This window comes from Alosa pseudoharengus, unplaced genomic scaffold (genome assembly GCF_046254945.1).
Source record: "Alosa pseudoharengus isolate Yale_2024_CS ecotype anadromous, Long Island Sound unplaced genomic scaffold, YU_APseudo_1.1 YU_APseudo_1.1_scf_19, whole genome shotgun sequence".
Lineage (NCBI taxonomy): Eukaryota > Metazoa > Chordata > Actinopteri > Clupeiformes > Clupeidae > Alosa > Alosa pseudoharengus.
Window position 1 is genome coordinate 30,300,198 of NW_027468657.1, and position 24,112 is coordinate 30,324,309.

At 42.2% G+C, this 24,112-nt stretch overlaps 3 protein-coding genes across 3 annotated transcripts; all 3 read left to right on the forward strand.

The window, feature by feature from the left end:
* Window positions 1–5,745: 5,745 nt before the first annotated feature.
* On the forward strand, window positions 5,746–11,955 carry LOC143132652 (neuronal acetylcholine receptor subunit non-alpha-2-like). The gene is made up of 6 exons (XM_076292309.1): window positions 5,746–5,806; window positions 7,123–7,274; window positions 10,201–10,245; window positions 10,351–10,460; window positions 10,804–11,695; window positions 11,812–11,955. Exons 1-6 carry the CDS (start codon window positions 5,746–5,748, stop codon window positions 11,953–11,955), a joined length of 1,404 nt encoding a protein of 467 aa, XP_076148424.1.
* A 2,977-nt stretch (window positions 11,956–14,932) lies between these two features.
* Window positions 14,933–16,386, forward strand: trmt112 (tRNA methyltransferase activator subunit 11-2). Its single transcript, XM_076292976.1, has 4 exons — window positions 14,933–15,147; window positions 15,546–15,647; window positions 15,914–16,006; window positions 16,104–16,386. The coding sequence occupies exons 1-4, from the start codon at window positions 15,073–15,075 to the stop codon at window positions 16,203–16,205; spliced, it is 372 nt and encodes a 123-aa protein (XP_076149091.1). The 5' UTR covers window positions 14,933–15,072; the 3' UTR covers window positions 16,206–16,386.
* Window positions 16,387–18,320: 1,934 nt separating this feature from the next.
* On the forward strand, window positions 18,321–22,709 carry tgfb5 (transforming growth factor, beta 5). The gene is made up of 7 exons (XM_076292310.1): window positions 18,321–19,637; window positions 19,955–20,118; window positions 20,540–20,672; window positions 20,984–21,094; window positions 21,265–21,430; window positions 21,631–21,784; window positions 21,916–22,709. The coding sequence occupies exons 1-7, from the start codon at window positions 19,298–19,300 to the stop codon at window positions 22,072–22,074; spliced, it is 1,227 nt and encodes a 408-aa protein (XP_076148425.1). The 5' UTR covers window positions 18,321–19,297; the 3' UTR covers window positions 22,075–22,709.
* The last annotated feature ends 1,403 nt before the right edge of the window (window positions 22,710–24,112 follow it).

Genomic DNA, 24,112 nt, shown 5'->3' on the forward strand with positions numbered 1-24,112 from the left:
CAACATTGAGCTAACATGTTGGGGACTACTCCATCCCCTCTTCCTACTTTTGTGTATGTAAATGATTGTGTGCATAGTGTGAGTTTGTTTTTTGTGTGTGTTGTTCTGTGTGTGTGTGTGTGTGTGTGTGTGTGTGTGTGTGTGTGTGTGTGTGTGTGTGTGTGTGTGTGTGTGTGTGTGTCTTTGTGTGTGTGTGTGTGCTTATGTGTGTGTATGTGTGTGTTCATTCGTGCGTGCGTGCGTGCGTGTGTGGGTGTGAGTGGGTACATGCATGCCTTGTGTAGCTGATATGTTGCCCCATGAACGAAATTCCACAAAATTTGCCATGCATTCAGAAGGCGTTATAATGATCCTACAGTACACTTAACATTTTGTGCAGTTTTTAACTTGTCAGTCCTTGTTTTTGCTTTTTCATTTTTAACAAGGTGGCGCTATACATCAAATGAGTGGTTATGGGACGGGTTGACATGGCCCCTTGAGACAAACATAACAAAAAAAGTTGGTCATCCTAGGCCCTACGGTTCTCGAGATATTCACAGAAAACTGTGTCCGGCTTACCCTTCTTTTCGGAGTGCCCGGTGTGGATACTGACTGTATACTGACTGACACAGCACAGCACAACACAGCACAGCACAACACAACACAACACAACACAACACAGCACAGCACAGCACAGCACAGCACAGCACAGCACAGCACAGCACAGCACAGCACAGCACAGCACAGCACAACACAGCACAGCACAGCACAACACAGCACAGCACAGCACAACACAGCACAACACAGCACAGCACAGCACAACACAACACAACACAACACAACACAGCACAGCACAGCACAGCACAACACAGCACAACACAGTACACAGCACTCTTCATATTTCTCTGTCTGTCTCTTTCCAATAAATTATAATTCAAAGGAGCTTAAAGAGTCAGTATAGAGTCAGTCAGTATACAGTCAGTATCCACACAAAGTCCCTTGAGCACTTCAGCACCCCCCTGGTAAGGCTTTGTGCAAGCATGAGTGTGTGCATGCAGGGTGGGTTTTGTAAGGAGAGAGAGAGAAAGAGAGAGATAGGGAGAGGGAGAGAGGGAGCACTGGGCAGGGTGAAACAGGGTGACCCCTGGGGGCCATGGGTTGGGGCACCTCTGGGAGGGAAATGAAGGAATCATCCATGTATGACAAATCCTGCCTCAGAGATGGAGAGTCCTCACTGACCACTGGAGCCCCCAAGTACATTTCTATGTGTGTGTGTGTGTGTGTGTGTGTGTATGTGTGTGTGTGTGTGTGTGTGTGTGTGTGTATGTGTGTGTGTCTGTATGTGTGTCTGTATGTGTGTGTGTGTGTGTGTGTGTGTGTGTGTGTGTGTGTGTGTGTGTGTGTGTGTGTGTGTGTGTGTGTGTGCATGACAAAGAGAGAACGAGAAGTTTTCAGACAGTGACAGGGAGTTCAAATGGATCTACATAATCAATTCGGTGACCATCAGCAAGAACAACAACAAAAAAAAGTTCCACATTTCCTATCTGAGAGTCATTGTGGAATGAATAACTAAGGAACTGGCTGCTCATCTGACTCATACTCCGAACTCCATGACTACAGACTATTTTATGACAGACAAATAAACCCTTGGCGTACTCAACCATCCTCAACGTACACATACACGCATACAGTATTTACTATATGAGCTGAGATAAAATACTCTGACCTGTGCTGTAGGGAATGAGTGAGATGATTCCCTTATACATGTCTCAGAGAAATGGAAGTCACTGGCGTTCTCGTTGAAGCTTGCATGGGTTTTATTTAGCACCCTTTGTGTCAGTGGCGGTTAGATTAAGACGTGCACAAATAGAAGATGCAACATATATTACACAACCTAATCTCCTTGCAAACACTTATATTCACTGTTACAGACAAGCACAAACACACGCATACATACACACGCACGCGCACGCGCACACACACACACTACACGCACACACACACACACATAAACATAAACATACACACACACACACTGTTCATATTAATATTCAGTGGCATTGCCCACGACACATCTTTCTGCTCCACACACACCATTACTCCTGTGATTTGAGGCTGAGAGTGGAAGAAGACACTGAAGTCACGCAAAAATGAAAGAAGTGTTTTTTTTCTAACCTCCTGTCTGTTTTTGTGGGCGCAGTTCTGTTTTTGAGAGTGTCATCTGGGTGACTGCTATTGGTAAGAACAGACCCCAAAACCCTGTTCAAATAACTTTAAATCAGAGAACATAACAGAGAGACATCAATAATATGACAACAAGGCCATCCACATGTGTTATGTAACCTGGTTAGATCAACTAGGATTCCCCTCAGTCTTACTGCCTTCTTTTACTTCCTGTCAGACAGTGTACCAGAAAACAAAGTATTTTATGGCATATTCATACACGCAGCCACTGATAACCAACATAAACAAATATATTTATGCGTATGTGTAAATATATACAAATTTAGAAAAGCTAATGAACATCCATGTTGTGAGAAGGTTATTCTCCAAAAGTTACCATATCTCACCCTCACTCCCACACTACACTTCTCAATCCTGCCCCTTTGCCTCATATTCCCTGCAGGTAATGACAGACATACCTTTACAGGAGCATGTCATGCTGTCCTCTCTTACCCTCTGTTTCATGGCCTTACAGTAGCTCTATCTCATGGGAAGAAAGATATCCAGACAGGGACAATAGTTTAAGAACCGATCTCCAAAAGGACCAAAGAGCATCAAATTTAGAAGAAATGCATAAATTATATTTTCAGCCTGCTGTCATTCTCAAGTTAGGGAGCCAATATAGCAGTCTCTCTTCAAGCCCTCACAGTGCTGAAGATGAGGCACTTCATAGATCAATGTCCTCAACGCCTTTTCAAGTAGAGGAGGTGGTTTTGGCTGTGGACGTGTGGTGTACTTTGTAACTGGGGCCTTTAATGTGAATCCATGTAGCATGTTCAGCACAGGACAAGCAAGAGAGTCCTCGAACCGCTGCACTCTGACACGAGAGAACCGCTGCACTCTGACACGAGAGAACCGCTGCACTCTGACACGAGAGAACCGCTGCACTCTGACAAGCTGCTGAATTCATCCCCATGCCCTCTGCTCCTCTCTCTGGATTCATTAATCGTTACAACAACGATACACACACACACACAAACAAAGAGCTGGACTATTAGTGTGTCAGATATTGCCAGGAGTAATTATGGTGTTGATGATAATAAACAAACAAACCAACCAGTCATTTAGTTGCAGGAGTGTGTGTGTGTGTGTGTGTGTGTATGTGTGTGTGTGTGCGTATGACTGACTAATATTGCAGCTTTCTTTCCTGTGAGTGTGCAGGTTCCTAGCCTGGGAGAATTCCCTTTTCCAAGTGATTAGGAATCATTCGGACTGGGGCATGAGCATTGTGACACTCACCCTATCCCAGTTGTGTGTGTGTGTGTGTGTGTGTGTGTGTGTGTGTGTGTGTGTGTGTGTGTGTGTGTGTGTGTGTGTGTGTGTGTGTGTGTGTGTGTGTGTGTGTATGTGTGCGTGTGCGTGTGCGTGTGTGTGTGTGTGTGTGTGTAGAGTGTGTAGCAGCTGTGGCTCCAACTGGAGCAGAAAATCAGGATAATTTCATTGTGATCATCAGTGTTCTGGCTATATCCCCAGAATGCCTAAACACAAAGGCATGCATGTGAAATTGCTCAGGTTGCCACATTATGGCTGAACAGGTGTGTATGTGTGTGTGTGTGTGTGTGTGTGTGTGTGTGTGTGTGTGTGTGTGTATACAGTGTATATATATGTGTGTGTGTGTGTGTGTGTATACAGTGTATATATATGTGTGTGTGTGTGGGTGTCCTTTTTAACATGTAGTGAATGGACACAAATGGGAAATAAGCTGTCAGGCAAAAATGTTGTTCTCGCCTGACTCTGACCAGTATGGAGCCCAGGAGGTGTCATTGCAAGATTTTTTTGTAAATTTAATAGATTATAAGCTTGTTTTACTAAATTGTGAGCTCATTTTACAAAATTGTGCATTCGGTTACTTAATTGCGCTCTCATTTTACTAGATTGTGTGCACAATTTAATATATTGTGCGGCCATTTTACTAGATAGTGAGCTCGTTTTACTATATGTGCGCTCGTTTTAGTATATTGTTCACTCATTTCACTACATAGTGCAGTCATTTTACTGCATAGAGCCCTCACTTTAATAAATAGTGTTATCATTTTACAAAAATTTAAATGAGCACAGTTTAGTAAAATGAGCACACTATTTCCTAAATTGAGCTCACAATCTAGTAAAATGACAGTGTGATTTAGTAAAATGAGTGCACAATTTAGTCAAATGAACACATACTTTAGTAAAATGAGCACACAATTTAGTCAAATGAACACATACTTTAGTAAAATGAGCGCACAATTTAGTCAAATGAACACATACTTTAGTAAACTGAGCGCACATTCTCTTGATATACACAAAAATACCTTGCAATGACACCTCTGTAGTTCTGTAGAACAGGGTTGTGCCACCAAGTTCTTCTGACAGACCGACATACACACACGCAGAGAGAGAGAAAGAGAGAGAGAGAGAAAATGAGATGGTGAAATAAAAAAGGAACTTTAAATGAACATTAATTTGGCAGACTGTCTTTTAAATGTACCGGTATTCTTAAATGCTGCAACACACATACAGAGAGAGACACACGCATTCACACATACAAAAAAAAAACATCTTTCTGATAGGATTGAACTTTGATATTGCAATGGTCATGCATGATTAACCAACTGAATCTGCTTTGGCCATGATAGTGTGGGTATGCATGCACACACGCAAGCTTGGGTGGTAATGGTTGTGTACATGCACATGCAATGAAGGCCCATGTCAAGTCATGTTAGCTCAGAATAATTAGATATGATCCCTACAATACGTTTTCATGCATGATTAATCAGTAATGTACATTAAAACCTTTCTGTTATTCACTACCACTGACGAGGAATCACTACACTGTTGCCCGCTTATATTGTTCCAAAACGCACTTGCAGAAATTATGAGAAATCGTGAGAAACGCACTTGGGCATGTCAAATAAGACCAAAAGATGTTATTGCTTTTGTCGAGCAGAGCGAGACCTATTGGACAGGCCAAGATATCCACAGAGGCCTAGATTGAGAACATTGAACCGTTGCCCCCTCTAGCGGATATATTGTATTTCCACATAGGACATTCATTGAGAGAGTTGAACAATATGTTTTGGTTATAGCCGAGTTCTTGTCATACGTTTTTTTTTTTTTTTTTATAATTTAGATCACCTGGACCTTTAGTTCCCTGGCTAAATAATATTACGACTTTTATTCATAAACTAACATAACAAAAAGGCAAAGATATCATGAGACAAGTTATCTTAGGAAAACTCTTATTCCGTTATTGGCACTGATGCGCCCTCTTTAGTCCACGTTCACCACATCCCATATCAGCACACGCGGTGCAATCAATGAACCGGAGCGAACAAACGGCAGTGGACTCACCGACCGGGACGTTCCATCAACCAGCAACGTCGCAAGAGGTAGTTTTTGAAGGCAAATAATTCACTTCTGCATCGTGATCTTACTCCGGCAGATAAGACAGAAGGGTCGTTGCAACATACTTCATTGTAATAAAGAAAAAGCCATTTGATTTGACACGGTCTGACTTTTTGATCGGTGCGTAATGTAGGCTAATTGTGACTAAACCGAACGGAGATGCTGTCGACTGTTGCCGTACTTCTGGCGATTTCCTCTGCCACCCTCGCCACTATCCCGGGTATGTAACGTTCTATTTCTCTATGCATAAACAGTGTGTTTTACAACTACAATTGGATGCTTACCAAGAGGTATGTGCATGTTAGAAAAGGCTTTAGGGATGAACAAGGTTAGAAGTCATTCTCTTCAGAGGACTTGCGACTTGCGCAACAGTGCGTTCTGATTGTAAATATCTGAAATAATCACCGGGTAGGCTAACTTCTAACAAACATCTTCGATGCACTTGGTTATCAGAGTATGTGTGACAATATCTCCAGCACAATGTTTTATCTCCTACACCGTTTGAGTTATTTTTCATATTCATCAATTCTGCACTACATTTGGGGTCTTTTAAACTCGTGTTTAGGTACAGTATAGCCAACTGAAAGGGACATAAACATATTCCCCTTACAACATAACCAGTTACTGTATCAACATACCATCATACATTACAGTATCATTTCTAAATCATGCCAACCCTGATGTTGCTAACTTATAGAGTCTACATTTGACCCTGCACCCTCATGAGACACAGAGCTCTTCTCTGCCTAGTGACGGGGAAATATGTCGCACGAGGACATGACCAGAGGTGGCCACTGCTGACACAGTGATGGAAGATTTGAGGGTGTCAAATGACTAATAGCAACTGCTTTCACAATGAATGCCCTTCTGGTGACATAGAGCAGATGTCCACTGTTTCAAGGTCCAAAGACAAAATACTGCATATGATTCACATTGGTTGCATGCTGTGTGAAAGATAATAAACCTTTCAAGACAACATGTACGCGTTCTGTGGGCTAGAGGGCTTAGAAAAGTGGGTCTCTGAGTGTGTGTGCATTTGCTTGCCTCATTGCTCACTATACTGACCGTGGTACTCAGCTGTAAGTAGATTAGAGAATCTGTTCTCTGAGATTCGCCATGCCTCGGGGCGAGAGGGGGAATATGAGAGGGACGAAGGCCTTTAACCGCAATTTTCTGGTCACTGTCCTGCCATTCTTTCTCTCTCTCTCTCTCTCTCTCTCTCCCCCTCTTATATAACCTCTACAATTAGAGTACAATCTGCTTGTGGCTTTGAGGAAAAAACATATGACATAATTTTACAGTAAAAATTAGACAGATTTTGGTCCTGTTTATTTTTATCCTGAGACTAGACACACACGATTCATAGCTTGGTGACAAAGGCTGTGTCTGTCTGATAGAGAGAGAACAAGAGAGAGAGAGAGAGAGAGAGAGAGAGAGAGAGAGAGGGAGTAAATGTGAGCTACTGTGATGAAAGTGGAACTGCTGTGCTGGTGCTCTGTGATAAGCGATAAGTGGAGGTCTGCTTTCTGTCCCCAGCCCCAGGTGAGTTTGTGTCGCTGGCGGAGATGGAGGACTCGCTGCTGAGGAACCTGTTCCAGGGTTACCAGCGCTGGGTCCGCCCCACGCAGCACGCCAACGACACCATCACTGTCCGCTTTGGCCTCAAAATCTCACAGCTTGTCGACGTGGTGAGATCACACATTCACATACAATCAAAGCCAAACGGACACATTCTACGTGTAATACCTTGTTTGCATATTATGCGCCTTTTATGGCATACAGGAAACCTGTAATCCAATGGATTTTTTTATTCTAGTTAATTATTTCCAGTAAAAGGGATTGTACTACCATATATACCGTGATATTTGACAGATTCACCTCAAAAACGACAGTGGGCAGCCGTGGCCTACTGGTTAGCACTCTGGACTTGTAACCGGAGGGTTGCCGGTTCGAGCCCCGACCAGTGGGCCGCGGCTGAAGTGCCCTTGAGCAAGGCACATAACCCCTCACTGCTCCCCGAGCGCCGCCATTGAAGCAGGCAGCTCACTGCGCCGGGATTAGTGTGTGCTTCACCTCACTGTGTGCTGTTTGTGTTTCACTAATTCACCGATTGGGTTAAATGCAGAGACCAAATTTCCCTCACGGGATCAAAAAAGTATATATACTTATACTTAAAACAAATCCACACAATCCAAACTGTGCTTATCTGTCCGTGGTCCTGAAAGATGTAGGTCTCGTGGGAGCTGCATTTGGTACTGCAATATCTATGATCTACCCCAAATAGACTCATCCACGGAGATGAGAGCCTTCTTAATGCTAGATGATCGTCTAAAAATTCAGAAGTGGAGAAATCGTGGAGGAGTGGCAAATGTAGCCTGTCATATGACACTTTTACTGTACGCTTATTTAGTTCACTAGGTTACGCTGAAGTGATACTGGACTGCAGTTCTCACAGACCTCCTATTTTATCACGTTTTACTCTACCCCACTCTCCTTTGCATCATCTCAGACTGAGTGTTTTTTGATGTTCAGGGAGAGTTACAGGCTCATTTAATGGAGTGTGTTCATTATTAACTCTCTCCAGAACCCCCCCCCCTATACTGTACTCTCTCTTTCTCTCTCCCTTTCTCTTTCTTTCTTTCTCTCTCCCTCTGCATATGTATATTAAAGAAAACAGGGAGGAAAATGTATGTAATTGCACAATTTCTTCTGTGCAAATTAATCAAAATTTTAACCATAAAACAATTTGGTTGACTAGCCCATAACGGCTGGGCATTGCACGTATGAAGTTTGGATGAAAAATAAATGTTAAAAAAGAAGAGAACTGCTATAAGGAACAAACAGGAGAACTTGGTAGTAATTATAAAACTACTGAGTGGTTGTTTCCTCGTAAGCAGAGTGCACTGCTAGACTTAAAAGAATAGTACTGTGACATGGTACTGTAGGCCTACCATTTCTGAAAGCACCCAGACCTCAGGGAGCAAAAAAATTGGCTGGGAAAGCATTTGTGTTTTCAGGCATTTTTTTGCTTTGCTCAGATGTTCATGCCAAAAATGTTCCTCCTGATTTAACCTTTTTTTCAGCTGCTCAGTCTCCTGGGTGTGTTTTAGCACATGTGTCCACTAGCATTGACTATTATTTTTATGTTTGGAGGAGAGAGTGGATCTATGTAAGGCCATATGAAAGGCAGCAAAGTCTTTTATTTTACATCATAGTCAAAGGTTGACTGGGTGTGTGGCCAAGAATGTTGTTTCTTTCTATGCCAAGTCTTGAATACATGGGCGTCCGATTCTGAATTTAGTCATTTGTGTTCTATTTCAAACGTTGTTGTCACCCGTCATATTTTGAAAAGACACATATTTTGAAAGCGCAGCAATTTTGACAGTTGTTGTGAAAAACTGTTTGGTCTGTTTGGAATTTATATTGTATTTTTCATGTATATAATGTTATAATGTATTCTAAATTATATGTTCATAAAAACTACATTTATAAATGATATTTTCATTGTTCACAAAAATGAATGAGTTGCCCTTCCATTGTGGCTTACACAAGGAACACATCATCTGGCTCTGTGAAAAGTGGGTGCTATGGTTCAGTACAAAGCATTATCCACTAAATATCTATAAAAACCCAACAGGATGTCCGCTTTACGCAGGACCACAGTGCTGCCTCAGAATAGCAACAGCTCTGGCAGCACAGGACGCTCTGGTGCCCGGCTCTCCACATGCTTCATCGCTTCCTTCTCCCAAGTAGACACAGACACCCTCTCCCCCCGGCCAAGCAAAGTCAATTAGCTGACATATTACATCATCATTTCTGCATAATTAGCGGACCAGGAGCAAAACAGAGCTACCTTATATGCCTTTCGTTTACTGGCAAGTGCCCACTTCCTAAAGGTCATTTTAGCCTCTAACCTTGCAAAGCTGACTGGCATTAACGGAGTGTCTTTCTCAGTCTCATACTTTGGAAGATGCACTCACAGATACAGTACAAGTCTAGTCATGATGAAATATCTCAGTCCCAGACATGAATGGCAAACATCTAAGCCCTGAACCACAAAAACTCTTTCTTAGACCTTGAAATCACATCATGGCAAGTCCGGTCTGTCAGGAACTCTTTGGCTTCAGGCATGGAGCTTAACACTAGATACTGTGTTCCACTTGCCTTTGATTATGTTTGATGGCCTTTGAGGTGGTGGGCAGCCAATAATTTGTTATGGCGAAGATCTGTCAGAAGCTCCCCTGGGGGAAATCTGTTAACTCAAAAAATGACTTTACCCCGCCTTATGACTACCACATTGCAGACAGTTATACAGTATAGATAGACACAGACAGACAGACAGACAGTTATACAGTATAGATAGACACAGACAGACAGACAGACAGTTATACAGTATAGATAGACACAGACAGACAGACAGACAGATAGATAAATAGACAGATAGATAGATAGACAGATAGATAGATAGATAGATAGATAGATGTCATGCACCTACAGTACAAATGCATCATGAATAGGTTGTCCCTGTTGCCATTTCTGTTCTCACTGTTTGTATTGTGATTGGGTGGAACTGCTCAGTTCACTTATGTATCTAATTTGGTCTGTTCTTTTCAGGATGAAAAGAACCAGCTTATGACCACTAATGTTTGGTTGTGGCAGGTAAGGATATTGTCACAACTAAATTCAAAACCCAAGACATATACAGAATTTAACCTTGTTTTTTTTTTTACATCACGCATACATTATGAGTGTGTGTTTTGGCAGGAGTGGATAGACTATAAGCTGCGTTGGAACCCAGAGGATTATGGGGGGATCACATCAATCAGGGTTCCTTCAGAGAGCATCTGGTTGCCTGACATTGTGCTGTATGAGAAGTAAGCCCTTTGTGTGTGTGTGTGTGTGTGTGTGTGTGTGTGTGTGTGTGTGTGTGTGTGTGTGTGTATGTATTTGTGTGTGTATGTGCATGTGTGTGTGCGCGTACGTGTGAGTTCATTCATTATTAATACCATAGTTGAATCACGCCTTGGTCAAATAAATATCCAGCATTATGTAAAAAGCAAAACAAAATTGCATAAGCAAAGCCGCTAAGTTCAGTCTTTTATTTCAATACCGCGCTTCTGAATAATTAGTCCGCAGATACTGCCTCAGGAAATCAAACAAAATTAATTACATTGTAGGCCTGACTCGGCTCATCCTAGTGTTCTGTGTCTTGCACAGTGCAGATGGGCGCTTTGAGGGCTCTCTGATGACCAAGGCCATTGTTAAATACAACGGCACCATCACCTGGACCCCGCCGGCCAGCTACAAGTCCGCTTGCACCATGGACGTCACCTTCTTCCCTTTCGACCGGCAGAACTGCACCATGAAGTTCGGCTCGTGGACGTACGACGGCAGCATGGTGGACCTGGTCCTGACCGATGACCAGGTGGACCGCAAGGACTTCTTTGACAACGGCGAGTGGGAGATCCTCAGCGCCACGGGTGCGAGGGGCAACCGTCGCGACGACGTGCTGTCCTACCCGTTTATCACCTACTCATTCATTCTGAAGAGGCTCCCCCTCTTCTACACGCTCTTCCTCATCATCCCCTGCCTGGGCCTGTCCTTCCTCACCGTCCTCGTCTTCTACCTGCCGTCCGACGAGGGCGAGAAGCTCTCGCTCTCCACCTCGGTCCTGGTGTCCCTGACCGTGTTCCTGCTGGTCATCGAGGAGATCATCCCGTCCTCTTCCAAGGTCATCCCGCTCATCGGCGAGTACCTGCTCTTCATCATGATCTTCGTCACGCTCTCCATTATCGTCACCGTCTTTGTCATCAACGTGCACCACCGCTCGTCGGCCACCTACCACCCCATGTCGCCGTGGGTGCGGGGGCTCTTCTTGCAGAGGCTGCCTCGTCTCTTGTGCATGAGGGGCCACACTGACCGCTACCACTACCCGGAGCTAGAGCCCATCAGCCCGGAGCTCAAACCCAAGAGCCACAGGGGGACCCTCGGGAGCCAGGACAGCAGCAGGGAGGACGAGGACCACGCCCTGGTCACTATGCTGGAGAAGGCCACGTACTCGGTCCGTTACATCTCAAGCCACATCCGTAAAGAGCACTTCATCAGAGAGGTAAGAGGAACATTATGCTGGCCTGCTTCCTGTCCAACATAGCATAAAATGTGACACGTCTGCCAAAAATGACATCACAATTAAAATTAAAAAGTGTGGGTTTTGTGTTGTTTTAGGTGGTGCAGGACTGGAAATTTGTGGCGCAAGTGTTGGACCGGATCTTCCTGTGGGCTTTCCTCACCGTCTCTGTGCTTGGAACCATTCTGATTTTCACCCCTGCTGTACGGTTGTTCCTCAGCACTCCACCTCCGCCGCCATAACCTCTGATCAGATCCCATGCACCACATCTCACATTGTTACACCACTATAAATTTGCAAAGGTCATGAGTAGTTTTAACATTAACTGTAGAGATTGGAATAAACAGCATATTTACTGAAATACTTTACTTTACTCATTTATTATTATTATATTTATTTACAGCATACTGAATATTTGAATCTACTAATCTATTACAGTATTTTGGTTGTAATGCAAAACAAACATTTTCTGTGTAGAACCATTTTCGTGTTTTGTTTGTATAACACACTGTACATTTGTAAAAATCTTGCAATTAATTAAAATATTGTTAAATACCCAATATAGTATTTACATTTATTACAATGTCTTTACATGTCAGTTACAGTATATAGGGTTGTTTTATCCAGTATTAACTTCACCTAACATATCTTTTTAAATGGCATAATCAAAATACTTAGCCTATATGAGGTTTAAAATTATAATATTTTACAATCTTATTACATAAAGCCTTACAGTTAGTTTTCATTCACTCTTGCAGAAGATGGTGACAGTTGCACTAATTATATCAGGTATTGCCCTGGCAACTGATTACATTCCATGACAAAATGAAGGAAGGCAATTGTTCCATTGGCAGAGTTCCATCCCGCCATTTATCACGCAGTTATTATTTCAAATACTGCTGCACAAATTCAGACCAAATTTGGTTTGACAATGTTAATGTACATGTGAGCCATTTTCATTCTGATTCCGTCAGCTGTATTTAAGTGATTGTTCTTACAAAATACATGGATGATCAGGCATCAGATTCAAAAGATATGATTGTGAGCTAACTCTGAGCCATCTGAGATGAGGACATAGAGACATATTCATAAGTAGGCCTATGGTATTAGTAAGTATGGCCTCAGGTTATATTATCTTTGGAAGTCTTTGCTTAGTGTGGCATCATATAGTTTGAGGTGTGTTTAATTATTGTTTGAAAAACGTCTGGATTCGGGGTAGGGCTGGAAACCATGGGCAGGTTATGAACAGAAAATACTTGTTCAGCGCCGTGTTGGAAGGCACTCAACACAAACTTGATGTTGAAGCATTCACTGTTTACCAAAGTGTTTTCATTGCTAATTTCTATAAATGTGCATTTTCATTCTCTGAATGCATAGTAATTTCCCACATATCACACTGATATCTAATATTTTGTAAAAGACATGCAATGGACTTGTATGAAACAGAATGTAGTTCTGCACAATAGCATATATAGCTATATGAACCATAGGCCTACAGTTTTTTTCCCCATATGGTCTGGAGGGCCATAGTATTTTCCATGTAAAAATGACCATTCAGTTTCCAAGGGTGGAGTTTGTAACAAGTTTGTGACTGCAATGAGTTTGAGTAGGCTAAGTCCAATGATGTAAAAAAAGACACTTGGGATTTGGATTTGTAGGCTAGCCTACGAAATATTTGTAAGATCGGTAGGTCGAACCGGTAACAGCAAACAGAGACTCATCATGGAAGTGTAGCTCAAACTTGCAGACTCAAGCAGGTGAGTGGGGCTTATTGTTGCAAGAAATGCCAGTCATATTAGGGCAGTGTTTTTCAACCTTTTTTGTGCCACGGCACACTTTTGACACTTAAAATGTCCCACGGCACACTAACATCGTGTGTAAAGAAAAAAAAAACATACCATAGCCTAAAACTTCAAATAATACACAGATATGGCCTTATTATGGCTTCTATGCAAGACCTGCTCAATAAAACAAGCGCCCTCTGTTTCATTTGTAGGTGACTATATCTAATTTAATTGTTGTTATGAACTGGATATGTGTTGATTCTGTGAATACTGGATATGGGGCCCCCGTTGTACAATGCCTGCATACCACAAATAGTGCAATCATACAATCAATGAGAGCATGTGGTTATAAATTCTTTGATGCACTAGTTGCTTTTCTGGACCAGTGAGTTACATTTGGGTAATTTTCTGCGGCACGCCTGATGATCTCTCACGGCACACTAGTGTGCCCCGGTGTTGCACCAAATTCTGTGACCTGTCGAATTTTGTGACTCTAGAGGGCGCTGTTTTATTGGAGTCTATGAATGTACTGAGCTGTACTGACACACTGATGAGGCAATTGTGTTATGTGTATAATTCTTCTAATAAACTTTGTACATTTTTGAAACATGGAACATTGACTGGGTGTGGGTGTATTATTCTAGAGTAGAGCTAAAGCCTACCCCTCACCACTCCTGTGAACAGATGGACTTCAGCAGGACAGGTCACATATTTTGATAGGCTACTGTCAAATTATGTCACTGTAACTGCAGAAAAAAATGCTGTGGAGGTCACTAACTGCCTCCTTAAGTTTGTATATCAGTTTGAGGTGCCAAAAAGTATATTAACAGACAATGACAAGGAGTTTGTCAATAATGTAAATAAAGTGTTTGCTGATGTCAATGACAATGTACAATATCAGTCCATTTCTGCAGTTATAGTGGGGTAACATAATTTGACAATAGGCCTATCAACATATGTGACCTGTCCTGCTGAAGTCCACCTCTTCGCTGGAGTGGTGGGGCTTTAGCTCTACTCTATAGAGATAGTATAGAGAGGAAGATACACAGGCAGGCCTGTGGAGTAATACACCCACACCCAGACAATGTTCCATGTTTCAAAAATGTACAAAGTTTATTAGAAGAATTATACACATAACAGAATTGCCTCATCAGTGTGTCATTACAGCTCATTACAGCTCAGTACATTCATAGACTCCAATAAAACAGCGCCCTCTAGAGTCACAAAATTCGACAGGTCACAGAATTTGGTGCAACACCGGCACAGTGGTTGAAAAACACTGTATTAGGGACTGAGAGGCTAGTGTAAAATGCCCGTATCTATGTTATCGGTTAGATTACAGATAATTGGGTTAGTTCATAGCAAAACCTAATTTTGAATGTTGCCATTAAACGTAGGACCTGAAATCAATACCGTTGCTGTTGTGAGCGGAACACTTTGACTGTTGCACACCAACAAGTCGGAGACGCATGCTTTCCTTGCATACAAGCGAAAATTCGTGTTTTGGCGCAGGCCTTTGATAATTAAGCTTTTATTTGTGTTTTGCCCATTTAAACCAATAATTGCAATTCCATCATGAAACTGCTTACACACAACATGTTAACATCGCATGTGAAGGGAGTAACCAAAGGATACCCACTTCTAATCAAAGTAAGACTTGTCTTGTTGTCTTTCGTGTTAGATAGTTAATATTAATGTTATCTTGTTAGTTGTCGACACTTGTTTTTTAAATTGGTTCAGGCCAAATTGTTATTAGCAATTAAGTGTCGAGGTAAATTCAAACACGTATCGACAAAAATCTACGGAGAAAAATCTGTAGCCTATGCTGAACAACGCTAACGTTACAGGTTTGCATTGCTTGTAACGTTAGCTAATAGCCACGTCGCTCTGCTTGTTTGTATTGTGTCCTGGATATAAAAATCTACCAACATGATAGTTGTTCGTCTTTAATCTAATTGCTATTAAATGTAAATGTGCGGGGTGAAGTCGGGGATGGGGAAACTAGACCATTCATTCAACCCCCATTATCGTCTTGATGTTCCTCAAAGGCAACAGAGGTTAAGGTGAACGAGGTGGAGTTTAACCCACAGTTTGTCAGTCGGATGATCCCCAAGCTTGAGTGGAGTGCCTTAATACAGGCAGCGGATGGGGTGAGTCCTTGGCCTTTATCGTTAATTTTGGTAACAAACATGAACCGGCGCAAATTGTCATGATAATATATGTTTAGAATGCTAGTTATAGGCACGCACATGGGCCTGTGCACTTGATAATGCACTTGACTAGATCATAGGTCACAGATCTACAGACACAACACCTATGCACTTGACTTATGTTCTGATATGAATATGTATACAAATACACAGATCGACACGACACACAAAACACTGTTATATTTTGGCATGAATATGTTTTGCAGCTGGGCCACCTTCAGGATCTTCCGGGTACAGTTGTCCCCGAATTTGAGAATAATGATGACTTTCTGCGCAAAGTTCACAGAGTTTTGTTAGAGGTGAGACTTCTCGTGTGCTTTCGGGAGTAGAGCACATAATGTGCAGTGTGGAGTGTAGCTAATTTAACTCTCTGTGGAATGTTGTTGTTCTCTCTAGGTGGAGGTAATTGAGGGGTGTCTCCAGTGCCCAGAATCAGGAAGAGAGTTTCCCATCTCAAGAGGAGTTCCTAACATGCTGTTAAATGACGACGAATCCTAATTTTTTTTAGAAGTTATCCTCTGATAGGCTATATAAATTATGTTGAAAATTCTCCTTCGTCCCACTTAAACATCTGACGTTCAAACTCCATAGGGGATTGTTTTTCTTTCTGTGATTTTGGTTTATTTATGTGTTTTTATTGAAATTCATATGTTCTAAAAAAATAAAATGGTTGAATGCCCTCCAGTCTTTTGTAGTTTTCTTAAACCAACTATGACTTACCTACAATAACTATTCTCACCAATAATGTGACATTGCCAGTTAATCTGTACAAATGTAACTCTTCAGATGCAGGGCAAAATGTAGTTGAGTGCAATGGATATATCTATACACCCTATAAATCACCTTTTTTGAATATTAGTCAACTTTTCACAGCTATGCTTGTGGGTGTGTTAAGGATCCTCATGAATAATGAAAATTTTCATACTTCTCTGTCTCTGAAAATACTTCTCTGTTTCAGCTTGCCATTGCATGCCACCAGATGCACAAATCATGTTAGATTGTATAAAGTGTATTACACAACTATGAAAGGATGTGGAAGCCACAGCAAGCTTCTACGGAAGAACTATGTATTTCATGTTGTCTTTTTGAAAGTGCCAGGGGAAGAAAAGAACTCTTACATCATCCACAGATACTTTTTCTATCATGCCCCTTGTAGACAATCTTATGGGCTAAATGCAACCAAAGCCTTGTATCCTACATTCTACTGACTCTTTGCCAGAAGTTCAGGGCTGGTTTATACACAAGGGATAAAGTTTCGATAATTGCATTTTCTGCTTTTCTCATTGCGATGTGATGGAAAAGAATATCGTCAGTGTTCCCAGAAAATGGACTGTATCAGTCGACCCAGATCCACATCTGTTTTATTAATATAAAGGCACATCTTTCGTTTGGCAATTTAAGCCTTCTTAGTCTGAGTTAGGCGCAGTATGTCAGTTCTGGTTGAAAACGAAATGCATAGACTTCAAGCATATGATGACGTGGCACGGCAGTGTGTCTAAATATATCTTCAAGCGGGTCAAAAGAAAGAGGGATACGATGTTTTTGAGGAAGCATTTCGGTCTCCATATTGCAATACCGCAGCTAGCCACTAGAGTTGGGAGGCATCTTCGGCCCCTTCCACACGCCCCCTGATTCTGGCACTAGATGTCGCCAAATTGACCACATCCACGTCAGCGTAGCATTTTGTCGAGTTGGATTGTGGCAGGCGTCATGCTAATGAAATTGAAATGCTCTAGTCATGTTTGAACACGACATATTTCTTCCCATGAACTGCACCAACCACCCAAGGATGTGAACCCCAACACTGAAAGAGCCTCGTCTGGAGGTCTGTCCCCACTACTCTACTCGGTGCATTACCTTTTCCTTCTACTTACAGTTTGAGACACAATTACAGGGCTGTGACCAAAACTATAATAACGTTATAATGGGAAAAGAGCAGGAACAGCAATAAATCAGCGCTCTGAAAGATTAACGATCATGTATTTTCTAGCGTATAATTAACAATGAGACGGAGAGAAGAGCAGGGAGAGGTAGGATAAAGAAAGGGTGTGCACAAAATGAAGATGGAGCATTTCAAAGCTTTAGATTATCTTAGGTTTGCTCTCGATGCCTCCATGTGAACGCGTTTGCGCAAAATTATAGACTAAAAATGTAACAATTTCCTGATATGTCTTTAGGGAGATACTTGTGGAGTAGTGAACAAATAACCACCAACCACCTGTGCAGGGTGGAGGAAAACATTTCTGAACACGAATATTGCAAGAATGTGTTGTGCAATTTTCGCCATCAACCGCTCCAAAAGGTGCGCCTCCAACAGTGGCAGAAAGTTCAGCCTCGGGACTTTCACTGAGGCAAGGCAGCGCATTAACAAAAGCATCTTGTTCTTTTGGTTGACCACAATTGAAATGAACTCCACTTCCACTGAAACTTTAGAGCCCAATCTCTTCGTGTGTTGTCCTGTATAATTTGATTCACATAGACTCTATTGGGTATTACCCCTTGCGCACGTTTGCGCATACTCTCTCTCTCTCGTTCAGTCTCTCTCCCCCTTTCTTTCTTGCCTCCCGTACACACATTTTCTGTCTGAGTCTCTTCCTCTCGACTGAGATCGATTTGGTCTAGGATCCAAGAGAGAAGGTTGTCCATGAGTTTCACGCTCACGTGCAACTCAATTTCCGTTTGGAATATATACAGCTGAAATTAGATTTCTAATCTGACCATTCACATGAGAGCCATTTCCATGTTTTTCTCTCGGTTGGAGTCATCGAATTCCAAGGAGAACTGCGCCAAGGATTTCAGTTGGAGATACTTTTTCGAGTTTCAGCCGAAATAGGTGAATGTGTGTCTGGAAATGTCGTTGGATTTATTTGCGCCAAACAACTGCTGAAGCGACAAACCATAGCCTTAAGCTTACCAGAAATGTTTTTTATTTGTATTTATTCAAGTTAAAAGTGAAGTGCCTATCGGGATGATTAGTATGACACGGGAAAGAGACACTATTGCAGCCTAACATTAAACGAAAGAAATTCAGCGAAAATAGCATTCTCTTCCTAAGTTCCAAGACAGACCGCAAAAACGCTAACCATCACTTGGAGGCCACATAGGCTCGAAGTTTGCTCAGCAAGTCTGTCTCACTAAGCAATGAAATCTCCCATATTTAACGGCGATGTAAAACACTAGCTCTCAGAATTCTTTTCAATGCCCTAAACGTCAGGTGTTTGGGTCCGCTGCTGGAAATTACACTGTCATGGGCTAAAATTGTCGATAAAACAAAAATGAAGATTGTTCTTCTTGGGACTCAAACTTTGCTCAGCTGAAATGTTCGTCTGAAACGTTGCTTGTGGATGTTTGTCGTCACCTGAATGTTATGAGACCACAACACATCTGACAGAATAACAGTGGAGTTTTGGAAGTTCTGGGTCATTTTACAGGTAGCTAGAGACGGTAGCTCAACCTACGCCATTCTCAGTCCTTCAAAATCCACAGGCTCTTAAAGGAACCATCAGTGGTACCGGACCTCAACAGGGAATTACACACACACGAATTTTGGACTACTGTTACGGATCATTACCATTCAGCTTTATGCAACAATGTTGTTTTTCAACTTTGTATTGCTGATGCTAAAACTAACCGTGTCAACAGAAGGGCTTTCGACTTGTCATTCATTTGACTTGGACGACCATAAGTCAAAACGCATCGAAGCGGTGCGCGGACAAATTTTGAGCAAACTCCGTATCCGTTCACCGCCTGAAGCAGAGCCAAGTCCAACACCGACGGCAGTACCGCCAGAGGTAATGTTACTCTACAACAGCACTAGAGAACTGCTGAAGGAGCGGGCACTCCAGGCAGATGCGTGCGACCGCGAAAGCAGTGAGGAGGATTATTACGCCAAAGAGGTACAGCGCGTGGATATGCAACCACCTGACTCCAGTGAGTAAACCGTGTTCTGTGCTGCTTTGTGGACCACAATGCACTGTATAGTTCATTGTAAGTGCAGAGGAATACATGTCGACATCTGATCTGCCCTTAAATTGTTTTTGTTTTTTTTAACTACCATTGGTAGTTTGTTATGACTTAGGCTACCGTCGAACGGTAGTGTAGACGTCATGCTACTTCAGGTATGGCTAATATACTTTTAATGATATGCCACTGAGGCCTTGTTTAGGCTAGACTATAGGGTAGAAGATTGCACGTATATAATCACAACGTGTCGTAAATCAGTATGCATTTGGTTTTTGTATTTACAGACATCATCAACCCTACTCCACCAAGTCTATTTTATAGAGTGGTGGGCTTTGATGTCACTAACGTAGAGCGAAACTCTAGTACATTGGTAAAGGCAGAGTTCAGGATCTACAGAATTCCCAACCCCCAGGCTCGCGCAACCGAACAGAGGGTGGAGGTATATCAGGTAATTACAGGCCCTGTTGTGCATATAATTACCCCAGTCATGAAATTATGTGATGTCTCACCATTTCTGTCATTCCAATAGCACAGGAAACACATGTGTTTGACACAGTCTCTATGTGATAAGTCAGTATGACTTCAAAACTTAAGAGTCATTCTAATTTGATGAAGTACATTTATACCAATATACTAATATAATGTTGGTGTCTCTGGCTATGGCAACTTTTAGTCATCCATTGTAGTCACTAGATGGCAGTGCTCTTTTCTAGCTCTGCGACAACTCCACCCATTGCACCCTCTGTTTCCCCAAGCCTCAGAGCCAGACTGCTTTCACTGTGTGTCACTACTGAGGAGAATTAGGTTGGCAGAGCCAGGTAATATGTCCTCCTTTGTCTCTTATATTTTCACTGTTCTCTCTGTCCTAGCTGCTGAAGGCTGATGTTGAGACAGCTCCCACACAGAGATACATTGACTCTCGGACAGTGCATCCTCAAGAGAAAGGGGCGTGGATGTCCATTGATGTCACAGAGACGGTCAAGGAATGGTTGGCACACAGAGGTTAGGCCTTTGACCAATAACGAACCTACATATGAACCCTCATACTCCTATATATAATTTAACAGGTGCCCATAACTGTTATTGTAGTTATCATATGGAATGGTGAAAGAAAATGACAGTGAAAAAGTAGCCCAGGCAATATCTAATTCCTATTTAGGAAATTCCAGGATTCATTCTATACTGTATGTCCTATTGTGAATACAGGGAAAATAATGGCATGAAGATTCTCTTGATCTATATATTTATTATCTTATGTAGATATCTATGTAGCTCTCAATCCACTGATCTGTGTATGTTCTCTCTGTCCTCAGAAAGGAACCTTGGCCTGAAACTCAGTGTTCATTGTCCTTGCTGTACATTCGTTCCATCCACAAACAATATTGTGCCCAACAAGAGTGAGGAGCTGGAGGCACGGTTTGCAGGTAATGACTGTAATTGTAGTTACAGATTTGTATTAATTCTCCCCTGTTTAGAAGTGAAAAGGATGTCAAGGTCGGTGTTCTATAATGTTAAACAAGATGCTGCATCAAATTTATGTGGACATAGCATTTTGACCCATGTTTGAATTGTTTTTTTCCATTAACCTTTACAGGCATTGATGATGACTTTAGAAGACAAGGGCCCACAAAGGGTCAGATTGAGTTTAGCACCAAGACCCCCCACCTTATCCTCACCCTTCTCCCAACGGACAGAATGGAGAACCCTGGGAAGAAAAACCGCAAGAGGCGGGCTGCTCCCGATACCACCACATGCTCTCGGTATGATCATGCATAATGTTCACAAAAAGTGTATTGCTGGGTGTGTCTGAATTTTTGCTCCTGATTTGTTTTTGTGGTAAAAGCCCAGATGCAAGCTAATGATATGTTGAAGTTGTGATCAAAGGCTAAAGGTACGTATTTGTATTGTCTTGGAGTTGTGTTTGTACTTAAATGGTATCTCTATCCTTTCTCACTGCTAGGAATGCGGACCAAGGCTGCTGTCTGAGGTCCCTGTACATTGATTTTCGTCGGGACCTTAACTGGAAATGGATACATGAACCAAAAGGATACAAAGCCAACTTTTGCGCAGGAAACTGCCCCTACCTTTGGAGTGCTGACAATCACTACAACATGGTGAGGTCTACTACTGGTGGTACACTTCTTATTACCATAATTACAGAGTATTACAGGACTTACCTGTATGCTTTTTTGTGAGCTTAGTGGGTCTCTTGTTGACTCGCTCATTTTCCTCATCCTCTACGCAGATCCTGCCACTGTATAATAAACTGAATCCCGAGGCATCAGCCTCCCCTTGCTGTGTGCCCCAGGACCTGGAGCCCCTCACCATCGTTTACTTCCTGGGCCGGACCCCTCGCGTGGAGCAGCTCTCCAACATGGTGGTCAAGTCCTGCAAGTGTCGCTGATCATGTGAAAGGGGACAGAAAGAGGCAGACAGGCAGAGAGTGAGAAGAAGAGAGGATAGTTTCTGGAGATTAGTGAAGAAGGAAGCTAGAGACTCACATGCCTTCAGTGTCTGGCAGGATGCACAGATTCTGCACAAAAATGCACAAATGTACCAATGTTGTTTTGTCATGGAGTGTAAAATATTCATGAATAGAAAGTAAATATCTATAGTTGTATGTTTGTTTGTGCTGTAACACCTTTGGGAGATTACGTATTGAGTGTGCGTGTGGGCGAGTGTCTATTTATGCTTTTTTTTTTTTTTTTTAAACCATGATTGTACTTTGGCTTTGGGACTTCATTTATGTGTATACCGTCTCTCACAGCTAAATAACAAGTCTAGACTGCAATGTGTAAATTAATGAATATTAATCGTATTTCTTTCTTTTTTCTGTATCCAGATTACATTAGTCCCACTGTAGAAAGGGTTGTTTCTCCCTGTGGGATATACCTGTATAGTAGGCATAATTAGATGAGATTAGGTAAGAGGTGATAGATGGATATTTTTTAGACCTCTTATATTCACAATGTAAATAGTTTCTATGCATTAATTGTCATGTTTTATGATCAGAGCATTAAAATTGGATGATTTTGAGAACCTAAGAACTAAAAGCTTATCTATGAAAATGCCTTTTCCTCTGAATAAGATAGCTGAGTCTGTATTTTTTTTTTTTCTTCTCCCAGCTACTGTGCTTTTGTGAGGGTTGAGTGTGCGGATTTGTCTAAGGGATTTGCCAGCTAGATGCGGTCAGGGTTTGAAAATCTCCGGCGTAAACAGGATGTGAGCGATTTCCAGACACCGACCACTCACGAAAAAGCCAGATTTAAACGCTTGGGGCTCAGGGTTTGTGGCGAGTGGACAGAAAAAAAGACTCCGTTAGAGGGAGACGTGGGTTGAGAATGTCACAGTCGAACATTTGAGCTGGGCCTATCGACCGTGTATAGTCGTGGGTTTATCGTCTGGGTCCGCTAACAAAATGCACATTTCTGTCACTGCTCTCACATCGAAACCGCCTCTGTCTCAAACAGTTCTTGTCTTAAATAACCATATCCATTTGGGAGTAATGTAGGTTATTTTTAAAGCGCGTTTCTATATGAATGCATGCTATGTGCCTCTTGGCATCTCTCTCTCCGTTCAGTCCTGTGTGCGCGCGCGCGCGTTCGTATATGTTTGTTGAAGAGAGAAGGTACGGAATAGATTGAATGTTTATCTGGATAGCGCTGCGGTCGGAAGGTTCAATCTCGGGAGAATGAGAAGCTGTCTGTGTTTGCCAGGGCGTAGTTAAACACAGCAAATGCCTTCATCTCGGTCTCTCGCCCTACGAAAACAAGTTGTTCTAAACCAGGCCAAGGGGCACCAAGCCAGGACTAAAGGAAGATAGATAGACTAGTGTTACATAATTATCTCTTGTTGAAATTAAGAGTCACTGTTATTTTGAGCCATTCATATCATCATGCATGCATTCATCATAGGGTTTTGAGCCCACATTATTTATAACAGTATTTAACACACTTGAGGTCACTAACATCAACTGTAGAAAGCTGAAGTGATTTACTGCTTACCAGTTTAAACAAACATTAGCTGCATTGTACAAACAAATATGTTTGAATGGGAACAGTGGATTCTGGTGAGGCTTGTGGGCAGCAGTTGGTTTGAGTACAGAACGCAGCCTGTTCAGGTGTAGACAGGAGGGGAAGGCATTACGTCTGTGTCCTCAGGGTGTCTAGTCTCCAATATCAGTCTTACAAGACTTCTCAGTGTCTTAGGCGCAGCAAGGGACGTCAGAGGCAACCACACGCCACAGAGGTTCAGGTGGAGGACGGTGTGAAGTGTCTCCACCAGAGAATGACAGAAATGTGTTAGATTACAAAGAGGAACAGCCAGCACCCAGACTTTGAAGCATAAACTCTGATTGCAGATATGGTTTGTGTGTTTGGCTTGGATATCTGTGTTGATCGTGGTGGAATACTGACCCTCAGTAACTTCTTGTGATAGACAAC

Excerpts from the sequence above, each read along its gene's own strand:
- LOC143132652 (XM_076292309.1), top strand. The coding sequence starts at position 5,746 with ATGCTGTCGACTGTTGCCGTACTTCTGGCGATTTCCTCTGCCACCCTC. Across the intron at positions 5,807-7,122 it reads CACCCTCGCCACTATCCCGG|CCCCAGGTGAGTTTGTGTCG; the intron begins GTATGTAACGTT and ends TTCTGTCCCCAG. Across the intron at positions 7,275-10,200 it reads TCTCACAGCTTGTCGACGTG|GATGAAAAGAACCAGCTTAT; the intron begins GTGAGATCACAC and ends TGTTCTTTTCAG.
- trmt112 (XM_076292976.1), top strand. The coding sequence starts at position 15,073 with ATGAAACTGCTTACACACAACATGTTAACATCGCATGTGAAGGGAGTA. Across the intron at positions 15,148-15,545 it reads GATACCCACTTCTAATCAAA|GCAACAGAGGTTAAGGTGAA; the intron begins GTAAGACTTGTC and ends TGTTCCTCAAAG. Across the intron at positions 16,007-16,103 it reads TTCACAGAGTTTTGTTAGAG|GTGGAGGTAATTGAGGGGTG; the intron begins GTGAGACTTCTC and ends TGTTCTCTCTAG.
- tgfb5 (XM_076292310.1), top strand. The coding sequence starts at position 19,298 with ATGTTGTTTTTCAACTTTGTATTGCTGATGCTAAAACTAACCGTGTCA. Across the intron at positions 19,638-19,954 it reads TATGCAACCACCTGACTCCA|ACATCATCAACCCTACTCCA; the intron begins GTGAGTAAACCG and ends TTGTATTTACAG. Across the intron at positions 20,119-20,539 it reads AGAGGGTGGAGGTATATCAG|CTGCTGAAGGCTGATGTTGA; the intron begins GTAATTACAGGC and ends TCTCTGTCCTAG.